Raw genomic sequence first — 18,735 nt, forward strand, 5'->3', positions numbered from 1 at the left:
TAGGATCTTGATTAAAACCATAGCCAATAGGTCTGAAAATGTAAATTAATGGGTGGGTGTACACTGAAAGGTCACACACTCTTTATAGCTCTATTTGTAAAGCGTTTTTTTTTTTTTACTCCTCATTCCCTGAGACTGGTTGTTTGGCCAATTGAGTCATATCACTGAGTGCATTCTCCTAAGCATAGGACATATAACACCTGCTGAAGAATGAGATGATTGCAGAAACATGGTGAAGAAGCTCTAATAACACCGCATATCTGAGGACAATACACACAAGTACCAACACCGCAGGGGCATAAACAAAACCACCACTTACACCTTCATTACTGCAATGCTCTTCATTTATTCACAATTGTGTGCGTACAGCTCATTTGAGTGAAAAGACTTCAGTACAAAAGCATCTTGTACTGCTAGACTGCAGAGGAGACATCACAAAAACATGATTTAGGTCGTACAAAACACCACAACAGAGCAAGTCCAAATGAGCTGCTACAAGATTTCCGATCAAACTGAGTTCATGTTGTGAACTACAGACATTATTCACAATACATGTTAAGAGTGTTAACAGCAGCACGGTTGAATAACACATCACATATTAGCAGAAATGTCAAACCATTTCCAAAGAAACTCCAACTCTGCCTCTGTTCGTAGTTTCTAGAAAATTTACATTCACCACTGTACAATCTTCATATAATAGGTACTTTCACAGCAAGAAAATATATCCAGCCTGTCTTCAGATAAATTATTCACAGCTACAGGAGCTGCTCCAGTGGCAGGTTTTTCATTTGTAGCAAAATGCTGATATAATGTAGGTACATCCTTCAAAATACACCAATGTACAAAATATGGCCATCTGTTACTTTGAGAAATGATGGCATCAAAGTGACACAGAATCCAATAGAGTACAATAAAAGTTTTATCTTTCAGAAGTGAATTAAATGTACTTAATACAACTTAAGTTCACTGTTGCACTGTTGGAATCAGTTTGTTTTCAGATACATTCCCCATTTATACACATCAGTAATCACCTTTGACCATGTACAATGATATACACTTTATCTATCCAGAATAAATCACAATCAGTTCATGAGAAGAGGTAAAAATATATGAACTCTATTTGACTTTATGGACAGCAGTGTATTTAATACAACCAAATGAAGTTGACAAGAAAAGTTCTTCAGAAATGTTTGATTTACTAATTATTCATCCATAAAGACCCAGCGCTACTTTTATGACTGTTCCCAAATAATTTTTTCTCTATTTATAACCTCCTACAACCCAGGAAATGTCAGCAAAGTACAAGCTTTTTTGTTTTTTATTAAATAAGTGCCTATATTGGAAACATCATGATGCAACAGTTTTTTCAGATGGAGTTTTTAAAATTTTTATGGAATGTCCTTTGTGGTGGACAATTTTCTTTTCTTTTCTTTCTTTTTTTTGATATAAAGTTGTGAAACGCTTGTGGACAGTGGGTCCTAGGAGGTTAACCTTTCTTAACGGATTTATGACTATTTATCATTATTATTATTATTATTATTATTATTATTATTATTATTATTATTATTATTAATAATAATAATAATAATAATAATAATAATAATAATGATAATGATGATAATAATAATAATAATCATCATCATCATAATCATCATCATAATCATAATCATCATAATAAATTGCATTTATAAAGCACTTTTCATTCTAATATTATGTTCTGTATTTTGCATTTTTAAGCATAAATCAGGTATTTTCCTATATTTAATCCACTGATCATGTAGATGTTCATTAAAGCTCAGATTAAAGTTGAAGGTTATCATATCAAAAACAGAGAAAACTGAAGAAACATGACTTTTTTTTTGGGGGGGGGGGGGGGGGGGTACATCATTAACTGAACAGAAACCCAGTGTGTCCATCCACTTTCATTGATCCAACTCCATGGGTTTTACTGGTGAATCAATGTTGTAAGAAATGACCGTGTTTCCATGGTAACTATGGAGCCTCTGAATGTCCAAATGGGTCATACCTAATGACCATGAAAAGATGAATAACTGTATTTTACACCAATTATTTACATGGATTGATAGGATTAGTGGATCAGAAGATATGAAACATTTTACATCAGTAGATGATTTTGGTTTCCAGTGGATGCTTGGGTCTTTCTGGGTTAAAAAATTCACTTGGATTTTGCATCCATTAGAGAGATATATAATGTCTTTGATTTAAAATACTATATTTCATGATGTTTTAACCATTTTTCAAGATGTTGCAGTTTGTTGAATAATAATACATGTCACTTTTTGGCTATAGCTAATTTATTTTACATTCTACTCATTGTTCCCAAGATTTACAGTATAATAATAAATATTTTTAAAGCTGAACTTAAAAAATGCAACAAAATTGGACAGAAACTCAAAATGATTTCATTGTTAAAGATTACTAGATGTTGTATACTTAGACTTTAGGACCAAAATCGGTGTAAATTTTATGGATGAATGAATTATCTTTGATTCAACTCAATGTTTCTTAAAACAAAAATAAATGTATCGACTGAAGCTCTTTTAGCAATAATTCAACATAGTTTCACGTTATAAAAACACTGTATGTACATTTAAATACATCATTGTGTTCAGAATGTTCTGAAAAAATACCAGCGCATTTTGCAGACAGAGAGGAGCTAGTAACAACGATAGATTTAGTCTGTGACTCCTCTTCCTCTTCACTGTGTCACTGCAGACCCAGCTCTATCTCTCTGGGCAGGAAAACCAGCTCTGTAAGTGGATGAAGCTGACACAAAGCTTTTCACTTTACAGATGTACTCGACAAGTTCAGTGTCTAGAAAGGCCTCCAGTCTTTTAGATATGTAAAACAGTGTCAGTAGCAGGCGGAATGCAGAGTGTTTCTGCATTAAAGCCGGATTGGACTGTGCCCTGTCATTGTTCCAGTATCACACATACGTATTTTAAAATGCAATAACACAGATTTATAAGGATCTGAACAAAACCTTGAGCAGTGAATCAGGCTGGATGGAAAATAATTATCACTATGGTAAATCATTTTATGCTATTACATATAGTATAAATGTATGAATACATTCATATTTAACCTGTTGATTCATTTTACACCTACATGTATACCTACATTTTAATGGTTTGTAGATTTTCTCACATTTTCTGCTGTTCATGATGTTCTGACTATAAAATAACGACTTAAAAATCACAATTAAGTGCCTATCTTTTTCAGCTTCTTATTTCTTTTACAAAAAGCTTATTCAGATGGTTTTCTCAACGTTTGCTCAACACCATAAATCAGCTTTTAAACTGGAATAAAATAATAAGTCAACATTTTTTTGTGATACTTTGTTATCAACTGCTGTGAAAATAACATTTTTGGCATTATCGCCCAGCCCTTTTTCCATGATCTTTTTTGCTTGTACAGTCCTACCCATCATTCAGAGGCGATATTTTGTTCAGTCACTTGAAGAGAAACACTTGAAGTTAAAGCACGTAAACTTCTTGTTCATGCTACAGCTGCAGTATATGAATCTGAGGAGGCGTTACAGCCTTTTTCAGGTTCCACAAGTCTTTCTTTTTTTTTTAACCTTCTGATTATTGTTTTTTTGTTATTTTTTGACACACAAGTCTTTCTAAATCTGGGACACCTTTTCCAGATCTTCCATGATCAGGTCCTGTTCTTTGATATCACTTCTACCGGCCGAGGACTGTGCATCGTGACAAGAGTACTTCCCGTTTCCCACTAACACTGCCCCAAGTCCTGAATGTGACCTACTGAGGGCGGGAGGCTGCACCGGGAGAACAGCGTTTCCCCGGATACGGTGGGAGTAGGACCTCTGGCGTTCGATGTCAGCAGAGCACAACTGGAACTTGAAAGCCGCCTGAAAGCCTCTGCGGAAATTCTCATTAAAAAAGCCGTAGATGATGGGGTTGATGCTGCTGTTGAAGAACGCCAACCAGTGTGCCAGAGGATACACGTAGATGTTAATGACACGGTACTGATGCTCTGTCAGGCTGGCATAGTCACTCAGCATCATCAGTGTCCACAAAGGCAGCCAAGACAAGATGAAGAGCAGAGCCACGACCAGAAGCATCATAATGACCCTCTTTTTCTTCCTGGAGATGGTGTGACGACCGTCCATGCTTGATTTGTTGTTACCACTGTCATTTCCAGGCCCGATTCCACTGCCTCTCATGGGGGGAAGAGTGGTTTTAAAGAGCACAAAACCGATGCGTGCGTACATGATAACGATAAGGCTAAGAGGTGCGAGGTAGATGTTTGCAAAAAGGACCGTGGTGTAGATCTTCCTCATCTCCTGATTGGGCCAGTTTTCTCGGCACCAGTAGAAAGGGCGTGTACTGTTATTATGGCTGAGGACGATTCTGACGCTCTGTTCCTTGGTGACTTGGAGCATGACCCCAGAGGGACACATGATGAAAACAGCCAAGACCCATATGACAACGATGATCATCTTGGAGGTGGCGATGGTCAGCTTCTGTTTGAAAGGATAAACAATGCAGCGGAACCTAACACGAAGCGAAAGAGAATGAAAAAACCTTGAAGAATCTCAACAAAACATTGTGTAAGCATCCACTGTAAGACACGTCATGTTGTTTCAGCTTGCAAATTAAAGTTCACCTGCTGCCTTGAAAATGTGAGTTAACTTAACTTGAATAATACCATTGTTTAAACTCAGATACTGAAGTTCATGAAGTTGACTTCACTACAATGTTCTCATTGTCCCAACTTTTTTTTCAAAGTTATGAAAGTTGATTCAGCAATTAATCACTTGTTGTTACAACTTAAAATTGTGAGTTAAAACAAATATTTATTTTATATTATCGGTACAGAAAAACTTGACTTAGCTAGTTAAACAAACATACATTGCTGCTTTATAAAAATATCAAGTTTCAAGTTAAAACAACTCACAACATTACATTATCCATTGAAAAAACCTTGCTTTCTTTTGTCAAAGGAACATACTATTATTACAGATGAGATGTAGGCCTTCCTTTAGGACAGAGGTAGGCAAATCCAGTCCTTGAGGGCTGGTATCCTGCACGTTTTTGAGGTTTCTCTCTTCCAGGTGTGCTGAAAGAGGGAAACCTCTAAAACATGCAAGATACCAGGGCTTCCCTAATCCAAATGACATGGAATAAAGAATGACCACTAAGGTTGGGGGTTAGGATTAGGTCATTTGTTATTCCATGCCATTTATCATTTGGATTAGGGAGGCCCAAGATACCAGCCCTCAAGGACTGGATTTGAATAGCCCTGCTTTAGGAGAAGCCAAATCTTTGGGAGGAGTTTGGATTTCCACACTAGCATGAGCAAAGCCACTCTGACTCAGGGTGTTTTAAGATGGTCGCTCCAGGAACAGGTGTTCTGGGTGTTGGGACCTTTGACACCATTGGTGGAAGAGGCTTTGGCACACCTGTGTGGCCTGATTGTTGTATGACGTTCTAAGTAGGTACCATGACAGAGGGGAATGGGTAAGACTGTCGTGATGACCCCCCCGCCTGGTCCAACTGACCAGACAGTTGACAGGCTGCAACTCCTGACCCAATATTAACTCTCCATTCTACCGCCTTCCTGCACCTTCCCCTGCTAGCAATCGCCATTCACCCTAGTCAGTGCCCTATTTGTCAAAACCAGCATGTATAATTATTATATGTGAGAAAAATCTTACATCATAATTATAAGCCTCTTATCAGATCCAGACCAAATTTCCAGCACTATTTGTACCTCGCATAAATATTACAGCAACACCAGTGGTCATGATTAGTTTTGAGAGAAATTTTCAAACTGACGTCATTAAGTTATGTTGACACATTTAAATTGACATTTCACTGAACTGGCTTACAATCTTGAGTTGCAATGCCAATAACTCATGAAGTTAAGTTGAAATTTCATCACTCATTATGTTAAATGGAAATAAATTATGGAAACCAGTTATGACAACTAATTGAGTTTACAACTTTTTATAGTATAGTCCTCCATCATTGACCTCGAAGTGTCCCGAAATAAGTCCCAAATCAAATAAATTATTCATCTGCAGTGTGTATGGAGCTGATTATGTCCATGCCAACCTTGCCATCAGTTTATAGAGTTTAAGGAGGCCACTGAAATGTGGCAGTAACAATTTGTTTTCTAACGCACAAACTCCCCCATCCCGCCACTTTTTTTCTTTTTTATTTTCAACTGATAACTTGTAAATACAAGTTAAGTCAACTCACACCTTGATGAAAACACTTTCAGTCAGTTAAAACGATGAATTAATGAACGTTTAACTTCTGAAAACTAGAATGGCTGAGTTGAAAATCCAAAACTAGTCAGAGCTCTTTGACTTGAAGAGCAAAAATAAGTGGACATAACTAAATGGGGCTGTAATGTTTTGCAGTTTTGCAATGATGCAAGAACTTTTTCACATTTGTATCTGGATTTTCTTATAGCTTCTTTTTTTTTTTTTTTTTTTTACAGTGGAAGTATTTCTACAGTTGCCAAACTCAAAGGTGCTGAAAAGTTATGAAATATATGATCATGCAGTGACCACAGACTGTATATAATTAGTGGAGGAAGAACCATGACATCATCTAGTGTTTTCTGAACCATTGTTTTAAAGAAAGTTGGTTTTTGGAGACATGAGTGATCATATTTGAACAAAATGGGCAGAACTACAGGAGTCCCAGGGGTCAGAGGTGAGGTAAGCGCTTGTGGTAACATGGAAAAACAATACATTTCAACAAGAATTGAATAAGAAAGTAATTTTACACTCTGAAACCTACTAACCACCACTACAGTTGTGCTGTCTCAGGAAAAAATGCATTTTATTGTAAAAGCCATGTCTCTGAGTGAGCGAGCTGTCACACACACCTATCAATCAATATCCGGTATGACAGACAGAAAAGCTTCTATTTGTCCAAATCTGATTAATGGAGGGAAAAATGTAATCACTTATTGGTTTCCAAATAAAACGCTTGACAATGGAATGAATCCTGTTAAAAAATATTGACCTCAGGGCCAGCCAGGGCTTTTTGGAGCTGACCCCAGTGGCTGTCAGTGGTATTACAACTCTAATATACTTCTACATTGGCTTAACTTTGGAGCCATGGTCCTTACCCCTTTGTAGAGACAAACTAAATGTTAAATTTAGAATTATAACAAATAAATTAAAGTGCATATGATTCCCACATCATGTCTGGATGACTTCAGACATGACTGAAAATTCAGAATGTCTCTGTAAGTTCTCATTTGTCCAGGTCATCGGGGTTTGTTTGTTTTTTTTTTAAATTGGACTGGCAAAACCAAGTCCAGTTGAACATCAAAAATTACTCAGGAAAGAAATTCAGAATATGACAAAAATGGTGAATCTAGAAATTTAATTTGAGGACGAATGTGTTGATATTACTGATTTTTGCGTGAAACTAAATGTCCACTAGAACAATGACAAACTTTACCTGTCGACAGCTATCGCTACCAGTGTGAACACAGAAGCTGACACAGATATCCCCTGAACCATTCCACTCATCTTACAGACGACACTACCGAACGGCCATCCTGCAGAGAAGAGAGACAGAGTGGGAATGAATGAAGGAAAGATGGCTCATTTAAAAATCAAACCACATCCTCTGACGAGAAGACAGTTTCAGGTCAAATCAAGGCTATGACAGAAGCTAATGGTGTGTAAATTTGTAATCGGTAACTGAATCTTCTCATCTACAGGGGTTTATGTTTAACTGGTTTATTTAAGTGGAAACAAGTTGAAATGCAAAACAGTTTCACATCCTGACCTGTTATGATGTTGTCCACGAGTGTGGTGGGCACACAGAAGATGCCAACCAGCAGGTCACTAATAGCAAGGTTGAGAATAAACAAGTTGGTGACGGTGCGCATGTTCTTGCTGCGCAGCACAATGAAACACACAACTCCATTTCCCAACATGCACACCAGGAATATGAGCAGATAGGAGACAGTGAAGACTGCAGCCACAGAGGGCTTGTGGAGGTAGAAGTCCACATAAGTGATTTGGACTGAGCTTTCCTGGAATCTGGAGGAATTTGAAGGATCCAGGCCTTCCCAGGTTGTATTTAGAAGAAGAGGATTATGGGTCATGGTGATGTCTGAGTCTGAAGAAATAGAGATAAAGTTAATGTTAGGTGTTTTGTGTGTCATGTGTTCAGTAGCGGATGTCTTTTAATAAAACAGTTATTAATCACTGCTGACGTGCTCAGTGGGGGGGGGGATCATGCAGATTTCATGGGAAGATAGTACTTTCTCTGCAGAGTCAATAATACGGCACCGCGCTGCCTGCCTCACATTAAGAAGATGATAGAAATCACATAAAATAATTTTACAAAAACATGAATATTTAAATAAATTAGCTATACATGATACAGCCCATGAGCACCGTGTAGAATCTGCATTCAAGTGTCGTGTCATTTAAAAATGTGTTCAGTCATTTAGGACACGTGAGCAGTCACATGACATGAGGGGTTTCCTGTTTGAGCGCAAAAATCTGCACCCGAGGGTTTTCCCGTGTCATAAATGGTACATGCACAGTAGACCCCCCACCAATACAAGACATAGGAGAGTGTTAGGGCACAAAAATTTGCACATATTCTAGCAGCTGGATAGCTCAGAAGGAAACATTACATGACATCAATGTGGGAGGCTTAGGTTCGAACGAGTGATAAGATCATCATTAAGTCCTTAGATCAATGCAATCTACCTGCACTACCCCCTGGAGTAAATGCATTGGCCGTGTTATCAGTGGAAAAGACACTCGTCAGAGACATGCCTGACTTTAACAAAAGACTCTTAGAAAAATGTGCATGTTTGACGGATAGACAGGTGAAATTTACACTGAACTGACTGAAAATACATATTGTGCATTTTTATTTCAATTTAGATATTTTAAAAATAGTGGTGCACGTGTTCTGGCATATCTTAGTGGTGATATGTGATTATAGTCTACCTGAAAACTGACTTGCATACTGCACCCCACCAAGAAATTATTTCACCAGCCGCCACTGACTGTTCCCGTCCTTTCTTTTCTAATTATTGTGGGTTGGTTGATTCCTACAGTCTCTTATTAAAACACGCTGTGCTGGGCTCCGTGCTATCTGAAACTTGAAATGGCTTTACAATTGACCACAAATTGCTTTTGATTGGTAGATTCTCTACATCACGCCATATTTTCATGCCTTCAGTTGAAAAGTGAGGTGAGGTGCCTTCAGTGAAATACATGATCGTGTACACTGCTGCCCATAAAATTGTAATTTTCTTTTCAGAGACATTCCTCTTTTTATTCCTATTTTTTCATATCATTTATTTATCAAGAATAAATCACATTGTCACAATCATTTCATGAGAAAAGGTTAAAAAAAAAAAGTTTATTCAAATTTCATGGACAACAGGGTAATATCAAGGTAATGCAGCTGAAACATATTGTGTTACTGTTAATGAAGGACATCAGTGCATCAGAGTGCATTTTTACTTGTGTGGAAGAGGTTTTTGCTACAAAATAGGCCAGGTTTCTGAGCGGATTCATATTTTATTAGATGCATCAGTAATTATGATATAAATGAATAATTACATTGTAAATTGTGCATTATTTTCATGTTAATCATGTATTTAATTCATTTTTCAGGGGGAAGTTTCCTCAAAAACTAAAAACTACATGTGTTCTGCAGCCTCTTGTTTTTCATTCATTATACTGAGAGTAAATGACAATGAATGCTTGATTATAGCTGGTTTCACTCATCAACTCCCTGACAATTACAGCACATGTCAGGAAACAAATTACGTTATGAATACAGAAAACAGATTTCACCGTCCCCGCTGCAAAGGAGAGACCACGTTTGCATTTTTATCAGCAACTTTACAACTGCACTGTTATTATACTGAGAAGATATTCAGAGTAAGGTTTAGAAATGCTGCAAACACTTCTCGAAAAAATCATCTATTCCAGCTGATGCTCTGTACAAATGAGCTGTAGTCTATTGACATTTTGTGGATTCAGGTATTTTTTATCAATTTATGCACATATTAACCCATAAAGACCCAAACAGCCACTGCCGACCAAAAGCATCTACTGATCTAAAATGTTTAATACCTGTTGATTCACTAATTCTATGAATACATGTAAATAATTGGTGTAAAATGCAATTTGTCATCTTTTCATGGTCATCAGATATGACCCATTTGGATGTTCAAAGGCTCCGTGGAAATGTCATCATCTTCTGCAACATTGATTCAACAGTAAAACCCATGGAGTTTGATCAATGGCAGTGGATGGACACATTTAGTTTTTGTTTCAGTTATTGATATCTTTGCTGAAAAAGTCACTTTTTCCACAGTTATGTCTGTTTCGATATAAAAACCTTTGAATTTACTCTGAGCTCTAATGAACATCTACATGATCAATGGATTAAATATAGAAAAATAGATGATTTACAATGAAAAAATATTATAATAAATGGTTATAAATCACTTAAGAATGGTTCAATTCTTTCAGGAACTGACACAAAAGTAGCACTGGGTCTTTGTGGGTTCATGTAAAGTTACTCATTATGGTACATCTTTCTGCAACAGCTCAGTGATAAGTGACTGGCACACAGTCAGGTTTTTACAATCATTTCTAATATACTACGACATGCTTTACCTAAAATAAAACTCTAAAATTTCATTGCTATGTCTTACCTTACAAGCGACAGAATGTGACTTGTGTGCCTTCCTTCCGTCTGAGCAGACAGGTTATCCGTTTGAGCGAAGTCCCAGTCATTCAGAGCGCAGTCGTGTGAATCCCTGTGCGTCTGTTCAGCCCTCCTACCAGGCACTGACTGCTGGAGCGCTCTATGTGAGAGAGCTAATGAGATTCACTCCGACGAGATGCGCTGGGCGTTGCAGATACTGGGAGGAAAGCATGTCCGGAGGCGTTGTGTGAATTGAATACAGTATTCATAGCTGTCATATCGCCCTCCTAATGCCTATGAGGGGAAAAGGTTTGACATCCGAAGGGACTCAGACACCTGCTTCTTTTGGCATCAAACACTCACAAGAGGCAGCTGAGTTACGTCACCGCTCCTCTAGGATCACACACCTTGTTATGAAGTGGGAGTCCAGCACCGATCGGGTTCTGCTCAGACTCCAGTCTCACCTCTGCTGATTCTTATCACATGATGAAAATGTGTTTAATTGAAGGACAGCGTCTCTGTTTAATAACAGGTCGGAATTTTTGCTAGATCTGTCGTGAATAATAGCATTCCACCCTTAGTCCTGATTCCATTTATCATCCCATAATAACATGCTGCACATTTAATCATCAGCATAATATGCATACTTCAGACTACAACTGCCAGATAACAATGACTCCTGTGACTCATCTCTGTGTTTTTTCTTTTGTTTTCCATTGGTTTTGATCTCAACCTTCTTATCAGACATCTGGTTTCCTGCCTTGAAGCCACTGTGTTTTCATCTGTATACTTCATAACCTTCTACTGCCTACCTCCGGGCATACTCAAACCCTGACAAATGTGTAATACATGCAATGTTGGATTTAACCCCCATTTGAGAATCTGCTGAAAAAATTGCCTCTTTGACCGGGAATTGATCTGTAGTGTTCTGTGCTGCAATTTGATGCAATACCTTTTGAGCCAAATCTCCACTGGCCCAAAGGTGGATCTATTTGCTAATTGTCTTGCTACTTTTTGGGATGTGACATTTACATCTAAGCTTCAGGGTTAATTAAGATTAAAGCGTATATTGTGTTATGAAATATGACCGTAATGCACACTATGTTCTGTGAACAGAGCAAGCAGTTCTGCTGAGCAGGAATATGACAGTTTCAAGAAGGGTGTCACATATGTATATAACAACCCCACCCCCACCCCCTTTCAGTTTTTTCTAGCTCTGCCAATTTACATGTACAATCAGCACTTATAGTCAGCACAAGAATAAGAATAACTGGCTTTATAGCACTGATTCTGACAACTTGAGGTCCCCAAGGTAAGGAAAATGTATTTTTATAGCACAGTTCATACACAAGGCTATTCACAGTGCTTTACAAAAAATGGAAAAGAGATAAGTTAAAAACACACAATTAAACATAATCAATAAAACATAATAATCAATTAAAATAAAGTAAAAGAGAACAGTGGAGATGGAACCCTTTCAGTTGTTCTATGCACAGTTGAACAGAGCCGTTTTCAGCCTGGACTTAAACATTGTCAGGCAGGTTATTGCAGATCTTTGAGGGCCATGACTACGAAATTCCTTTTGGGTTTCAACCTGGACACCGGGATGGACAGGAGACCACTACCCAACTGTCTCAGACTGTACACCAGCCTAAAATGTAGTCTACAACCAAGCCATGAGGAGCTTTAACACTAGTCAATATAATGTTGAAATCAATCCTAAAATAAATAGGGAGCCAGTGTAAGAAAACTGAAATAGGTGTAAAAGGTGTCATACAATGTTGAAGAGTCGAATGTGCAAGGTGTCGCAAAAGTGGCACATGAAGGTGAGTGAAAGGGTGCTGAGATAAGGCCAACACTTGACTTAACTGGAGACATGAGGACTACTTGTGCAGGAAGAGGCCTGACCAAATGGAAATAATGAGGACAAAGAAATAAAGTAAGAAGGCAATAAGCTGTCAGTGCTGTCAGACTCAGAATATACCCTTACAGCAACTGTTATATCTGTTGCAACAGATTACCTAATTAACACTATAAGACCCTAGCATAAAACCTGTCAAAACAGTATGAAATCTCAACTAAAAGAAGTGAGAAGCAGCCAAACTGACAGACAGAATCTATGTATGAATGTAGCAGCCAGGACATTCTCTGAAACACACCCGCAGATTTGGTGCCACATTTATCCAGATTAGAAGAATTATGTTGGATATGACACAGAAATCAGACATATGACAGACATATGACATACGATCTTGAAGGTAACATTTAGCAGTTAACATGTTCATATTAAGCTGTCATCCATCGAAAATAACTGGGAAATATGACTGATGAGCCAGAATGAAAACCACATTTCTAAACCTTCTGCATATGATTTCACTTCCCAAATGAGAAGAAAAGTAAAACATAGAAAAAAAGAGTTGTCCTTTTAAGATTAAATGATCAGGTTTTCACTTCTCCTCTCCCCATCCTCAGGCCAATTATTGCCTCCTCACATCTCCTTGCTAAATTTGTGACACTCGTGATCAGCTTTTTCAATGGGTAGATCATGACAGAAGTAGGTCTCAAATTCATTCCAAGTTGGTCATGAACTTCATTGAAAAAATAAATAAATCATTTTTTAATTCCTTGTTTTGGCTTTAAATGCCATCTGATGTCAGGCTTTTGCATGCATCTGCTGACTTCATCTACCATGACATAGTTTCCGTATGACCCTGAATGTGTTACATATATATAATACATATATATAATACAAAAACTAACAATAAAAGGGACTATTTATTTATTTATTCAAACTATTTAACCACGTAAGTTAGTCAAGAACTGATTCTCATTTCCAATAATGACCTTGCCAAGAGGCAGTACACAAACAGACTGAACAACACTAACAACCAAGCTATGAATGGAGGAGAAACATGGACAATTCTCCACGCAAATGAAAAAGAAGAAGAACCTTTGACATGTGGACATGCAAGAAAATCTTGAAGATTATTTCTACAAAAAAAGTCACCAACCTGGAAGTAGTCAGGGGAATTAAAAGCAGACAGCACCTCTTTAAGGCTATCAAATACGAAACATAACATGCTGCACACTTTTAAAACCTCTCGGCCAAATATAGTGTAAGACTGAAGTTACTGATCTATGATTTAGATTAGATTGTCTTTGTGTAAAACTTATTATATACATATTTATATTTGAAAGGACTCAGATTTTATAACTGCACAATTAGGCACAAGGTCATTTGACCTTGAAAAAGTAGGTCAAGGTGACTTATTTTCAATAGGCTTCTGCTCCATGCCAAGATGCATCCACAGTATAAATTTGGTGCAGATATCTCAATGCCTTCTTCAGATAATGGAATTATGTTGTTGAATGGACAGACAGACAGTCAAATGGACAGAGGGACAGACAGACAGACTACAAAACGATTACAATACCCCCTCCGCCAACTTCTGGCCGAAGGGGTATTGTTATCGTATTGTTATCTCAGTAAGATAATTGAATTAAGCAAAAAATCTGTCAATGGAACAAGTGAAAATTCTCTTGGTAAGATTTCTTGAAATAAGATTTTCAAGATCTATTGTCTAAAAATAAGTTCTTATATCTCACTTTCAAGCTGTTCTCTAGGTGATTATGTCTTATTTTAAGTGTGATCAGATATTTGGACTAGAAATAAGAAAAATACACTTGGTAAGATTTTGATTTTTGCTGTGCAATAGTATTTTCTATGCTTCCCTCTACAGGCGGGGCTCCCTGGAGCTGGTCCACACCTGTAGGCGATCTGCAATTTACACTGTATTAAACACTTTCCCAGACTGATGCAGATTGCCAGATGATTCCAGTCTATCTGTGAGACTCCACCTTGCACTGTGCACACTGTGGGAGCACACCGCAGAGGAAGGCAACCACTGCCTTTACTAAGCCACTGCTCGCCTTTAGCTAAGCCACTGCAACTGCCCATGCTAAACCTTTGTTCTTTTACTACTGCAACTGCTACACTAAAGCCATTGTTCACGAACTGCTAACCTACTGCTATGCTAAAGCCGTTATTCACCTACTGCAACTGCCTATGCCAACCAACTGCAACTAATCTAACATTAGTGTAAGATCAACCCTGCCACCCAGCAGGACTTCCACATCACCCACCACACTACTTCCTCTTCCACACTTGCCGTTGAGACTTCAATAAAACCTATTTGTGTTCTTTAAATCAACTTCTGCTCCTTGTTCCACATTTTAGGTCCAAAACTCTCCATCCATACATCACACTATGAAGAGCACAAGTAGATAACAGCCCAGAGAGGAAGGCCTGTAGAAGAATGACATGGGCTAACCTCAGCCATTGTAGACATTATGTAGGGTTCACAAATGCAGCATATTTCATCTGGTCAACTTCACTTCATTATTAAACGTACTTTCATTCCTCACTGGCCTCGCCTACATCAAGGTAAGAGACTACAGTGACAGGAGAACCGTGGTATCCAACCCTGTTGAGGACGGAACACCACAGAGATAGAAAAAAAAAACAAGTGTGTGACATGTCACAATTAAAATGTTAAATCGGTTTTAATTTTATTTATTTTGTGCGTAATGTGTACAATTGCGATTTTTCACTCTATTTTCGGTGTTTTGTGTCTAAATGCAGTGATGCGCATTTATGTGAATGTGCTCAGTCATACAAACCCTCACTTTAATTTCTGGAAAAAGCAATTTGCAACTTGATGAGAAAATGTGGGTCCCAGTGCGCAACTGGTTCAGACCCGGTTGTAGAGAAAACTGATGTTTTGTATTCAATCGTTTCCAAAAAATAATTATATTTCAAATTATAATTGTCTCCTGCATGCTTACAGAAAAATACTGTTGCCCTTTATTTCTACCAACATCTATTCCTACTGTTGCTGTAATTAGTTTAATAAGAACTATAATTGTGAAACAAGGTAAAGCGAGACCAGAGAAAGCCAGATAATGGAATAACATCAGAGGGGAAAAAAATACCCTCTTCGTCTGATCTTTTTGTCAAACCTCTCACTGCTACGTTTGAACAGGATCTAGCTGAGTCTTGTCTTTTTAGAATAGAAAGGAGTTCATCACCTCGCTGATGGTAAAACATGCATTAGCCTTTTAACAACCTTTTGGGATAGAAATGCAGTGCTCTGCATATATCATGGGTGAAAACCGACCGTATTTGCAATGGGTCTGCTGTAATTTTCAAAGAGCTGATGTAATTTGTGTAGTTTAAAAGAGAAGTGATGTATTTCTATTTACTGTATGTTAGTCAAGCCCAAACTGTAACACAAACAGATACTCCAAACATACGCAAAATCTACTTGCATTTAATCACATACGCTTACAGCTCTGGAAAAAAATAACAGACCTCTGCAAAATTATCACTGTCTCTGATTTCACCATTTATAGGTATGTGTTTGAGTAAAATGAACATTTTTGTTTTATTCTCTAATGTATCGACATCATTTCTCCCAAATTTCAAATAAAAATATTGTTATTTAGAGCATGTATTTGCAGAACATGACACATGGTCAAAATAGCAAAAATGCAGTGTTTTCAGACCTCAAATAATGCAAAGAAAAGAAGTTCACATTCATTGTGTTGTTTAGAAATGAATGTGAACTTATTTTCTTTGTATTTGAGGTCTGAAAACACCGCATCTTTGTTATTTTGACAAAGATGCGCTCACATTCATTTCTAAACAACACAATACTAATGTTGTAACTTGGGAAAAGTTCAGACATCAGTATTTGGTGGAATAACCCTGATTTTCAATGACAGCTTTCACGTGTCTTGGCTCTCCATCATTGCTGTTGGATGACTTTATGCAGCTCCTGCATTATCAAATCAAATCAAATTTTATTTATATAGCGCCAAATTATAACAAAAGTTATCTTATGACTCTTTGTATATCGAATTGGTCAAAACCAGACTCTAAGCCAATTTACAGAAACCCAACAGAATCCTCCAGGAGCAAACACTTGTGACTGGTGACAGTGGCGAGGAAAAACTTCCTTGAAATTCAAGAAGCTCCGCAATGTTCCATGGCTTGTGACCATCCATCTTCCTTCAGAAGTTTTCAAAGTGGGTTCAGGTCTGGAGATTGGGCTGGCCATGACAGGGTCCTCATCTGGTGGTCCGTCATCCACACCTCTACTGACCTAGCTGAGGCCAGGAGCATTGTCCTGATAGAAAAACCAGTCCTCAGAGTTTGGGAACATTGTCAGAGAAGAAGTTGAGTAGATTCCAATAGCTTTTGCGGTACTAACAGCACTGTTTTTGCCTATTGCAAGAACGTAGTGATGGCCACAGTAGTGGTTTTTATACTTCTTCTTAAATAAGACATGGATCAGGTGTTTATTAAGTAGAATAAGGTGTGCTTGTGTTGGAATTCATCAGACACATGAATGAAATGGCTGTCATACATGCAGACATGCTGATTTCAGAGGAAATTGCAAAGGCCTCTTCATCTTTTCCAGACTTGTATTTATGGATGCATAATATTATATTATTGTCATGTACGTACAATGATTACGTCAAAGCCATGTGCTTGTCTGCGACACCTGGCAGTGTCTGTTCATGGTTCTGGTGTCTGCGGGGGTTTCTTCTCACCATTCAAACAGACAGTAGCTCTGTGAAAATGTTAATGGGAATGTAAACACTGCACGTTCTGGTGCATTTAGCCCATTATAGAACATACTGCCCAGCCAAAAAAAATAAAAGTCTCAGCCTGGATTTTACAAGAGTTTAAATAGTTATGACAGTGATTAATATGTTCTAGCTGCAACAAGTTCTTTGACCCTAACTGATGCAGTGAGAAGCTTCTTATTTCATAAACAACCATCGGTTTGATAGAGAGCGTATAGACTAGAGTAGACAGTGTGAGGAATCATCGGTCTCATACAGGGGTTGGACAAAATAATGGAAACACCTTCACCTCAAGATGATAATGCCCCAATCCATACAGCTAGAATTGTTAAAGAATGGCATGAGGAACATTCTAATGAAGTTGAGCATCTCGTATGGCCGGCACAGTCCCCAGACCTCAACATTATTGAGCATTTATGGTCAGTTTTAGAGATTCAAGTAAGACGTCGATTTCCACCGCCATCGTCTCTAAAAGAGTTGGAGGGTATTCTAACTGAAGAATGGCTTAAAATTCCTTTGGAAACAATTCACAAGTTGTATGAATCAATACCTCGGAGAATTGAGGCTGTAATTGCCGCAAAAGGCGGACCTACACCATATTAAATTATATTTTGTTGATTTTTATGGTGTTTCCATTATTTTGTCCAACCCCTGTAGTTCAGGGAGCACGAGACATCATTTTCACACATGGATTGGCCACCACAGAGTCCAGACCTGAACCCCACTGAGAATCTTTGGGAATTACAGACAAAAAATGGTTGAGACATTCATTGTGACACTGCAGAAAAACTGTATAACATAAGTGATGCTATGGGTGAATATGTCCTGTAATCAGAGTTAAAGGTGGTCCAATATTGTTCAGTGGGAATTTATTTTAACCCTCAAGGACCCAAACAGCCACTGGCAAACAAAATAATCTACTGATCTAAAATGTCTAATAACTTATGAACCACTAAGCCAATCAATACGTTGAAATAATTCAGGTAAAATATGTCTCTCATTTTTTCCTGTTCATCAGATATGACCCATTTGGACGTTCAGAGGCTCTGTAGTGAATGTGGGAACACCATCATCTTCTAAAACACTGATTTACCAGTAAACCCCATGGAGTTTGATCAATAACAGTGGATGGAGACTCTTGTTTTTGCATTGTTATTTAAATCTTTGCTGAAAACATAATTTTTTCTTTCATTGTTTCTGATTTAATAACCAACAACTTTAATCAGAGCCTTGATGAACATCTACATGATCAGCAAATTAAATATAGGAAAATATGGGATTTTCACTGAAAAAACACAAAATACAGAGGAAAATATAATAATAAATGGTGAGAAATCACTTAAGAAATGTTAAAACATAGAAAAAAATCATTTGG

General features: G+C 37.7%; 1 protein-coding gene across 1 annotated transcript; it reads right to left on the bottom strand.

Annotated features, from left to right (window-relative positions):
* Window positions 1–3,192: 3,192 nt before the first annotated feature.
* On the bottom strand, window positions 3,193–10,838 carry LOC115430155 (neuropeptide FF receptor 2-like). The gene is made up of 5 exons (XM_030150052.1): window positions 10,717–10,838; window positions 7,806–8,135; window positions 7,473–7,572; window positions 3,649–4,541; window positions 3,193–3,589 (listed from the first exon to the last, which is right to left on the bottom strand). Coding segments are annotated over exons 2-5 (1,317 nt in total). The 5' UTR covers window positions 8,128–8,135; window positions 10,717–10,838; the 3' UTR covers window positions 3,193–3,587.
* Window positions 10,839–18,735: the final 7,897 nt, after the last annotated feature.

The sequence above is a fragment of the Sphaeramia orbicularis genome, chromosome 12 (genome assembly GCF_902148855.1).
Source record: "Sphaeramia orbicularis chromosome 12, fSphaOr1.1, whole genome shotgun sequence".
NCBI lineage: Eukaryota > Metazoa > Chordata > Actinopteri > Kurtiformes > Apogonidae > Sphaeramia > Sphaeramia orbicularis.

Bases quoted from the DNA above. Each gene is read 5' to 3' on its own strand.
- LOC115430155 (XM_030150052.1), bottom strand. From the start codon at position 8,127: ATGACCCATAATCCTCTTCTTCTAAATACAACCTGGGAAGGCCTGGAT. The intron at 7,573-7,805 runs GTCAGGATGTGA...TCTTCTCTGCAG, and splicing joins CGTGGACAACATCATAACAG to GATGGCCGTTCGGTAGTGTC. The intron at 4,542-7,472 runs GTAAAGTTTGTC...GCTTCGTGTTAG, and splicing joins GTAGCGATAGCTGTCGACAG to GTTCCGCTGCATTGTTTATC.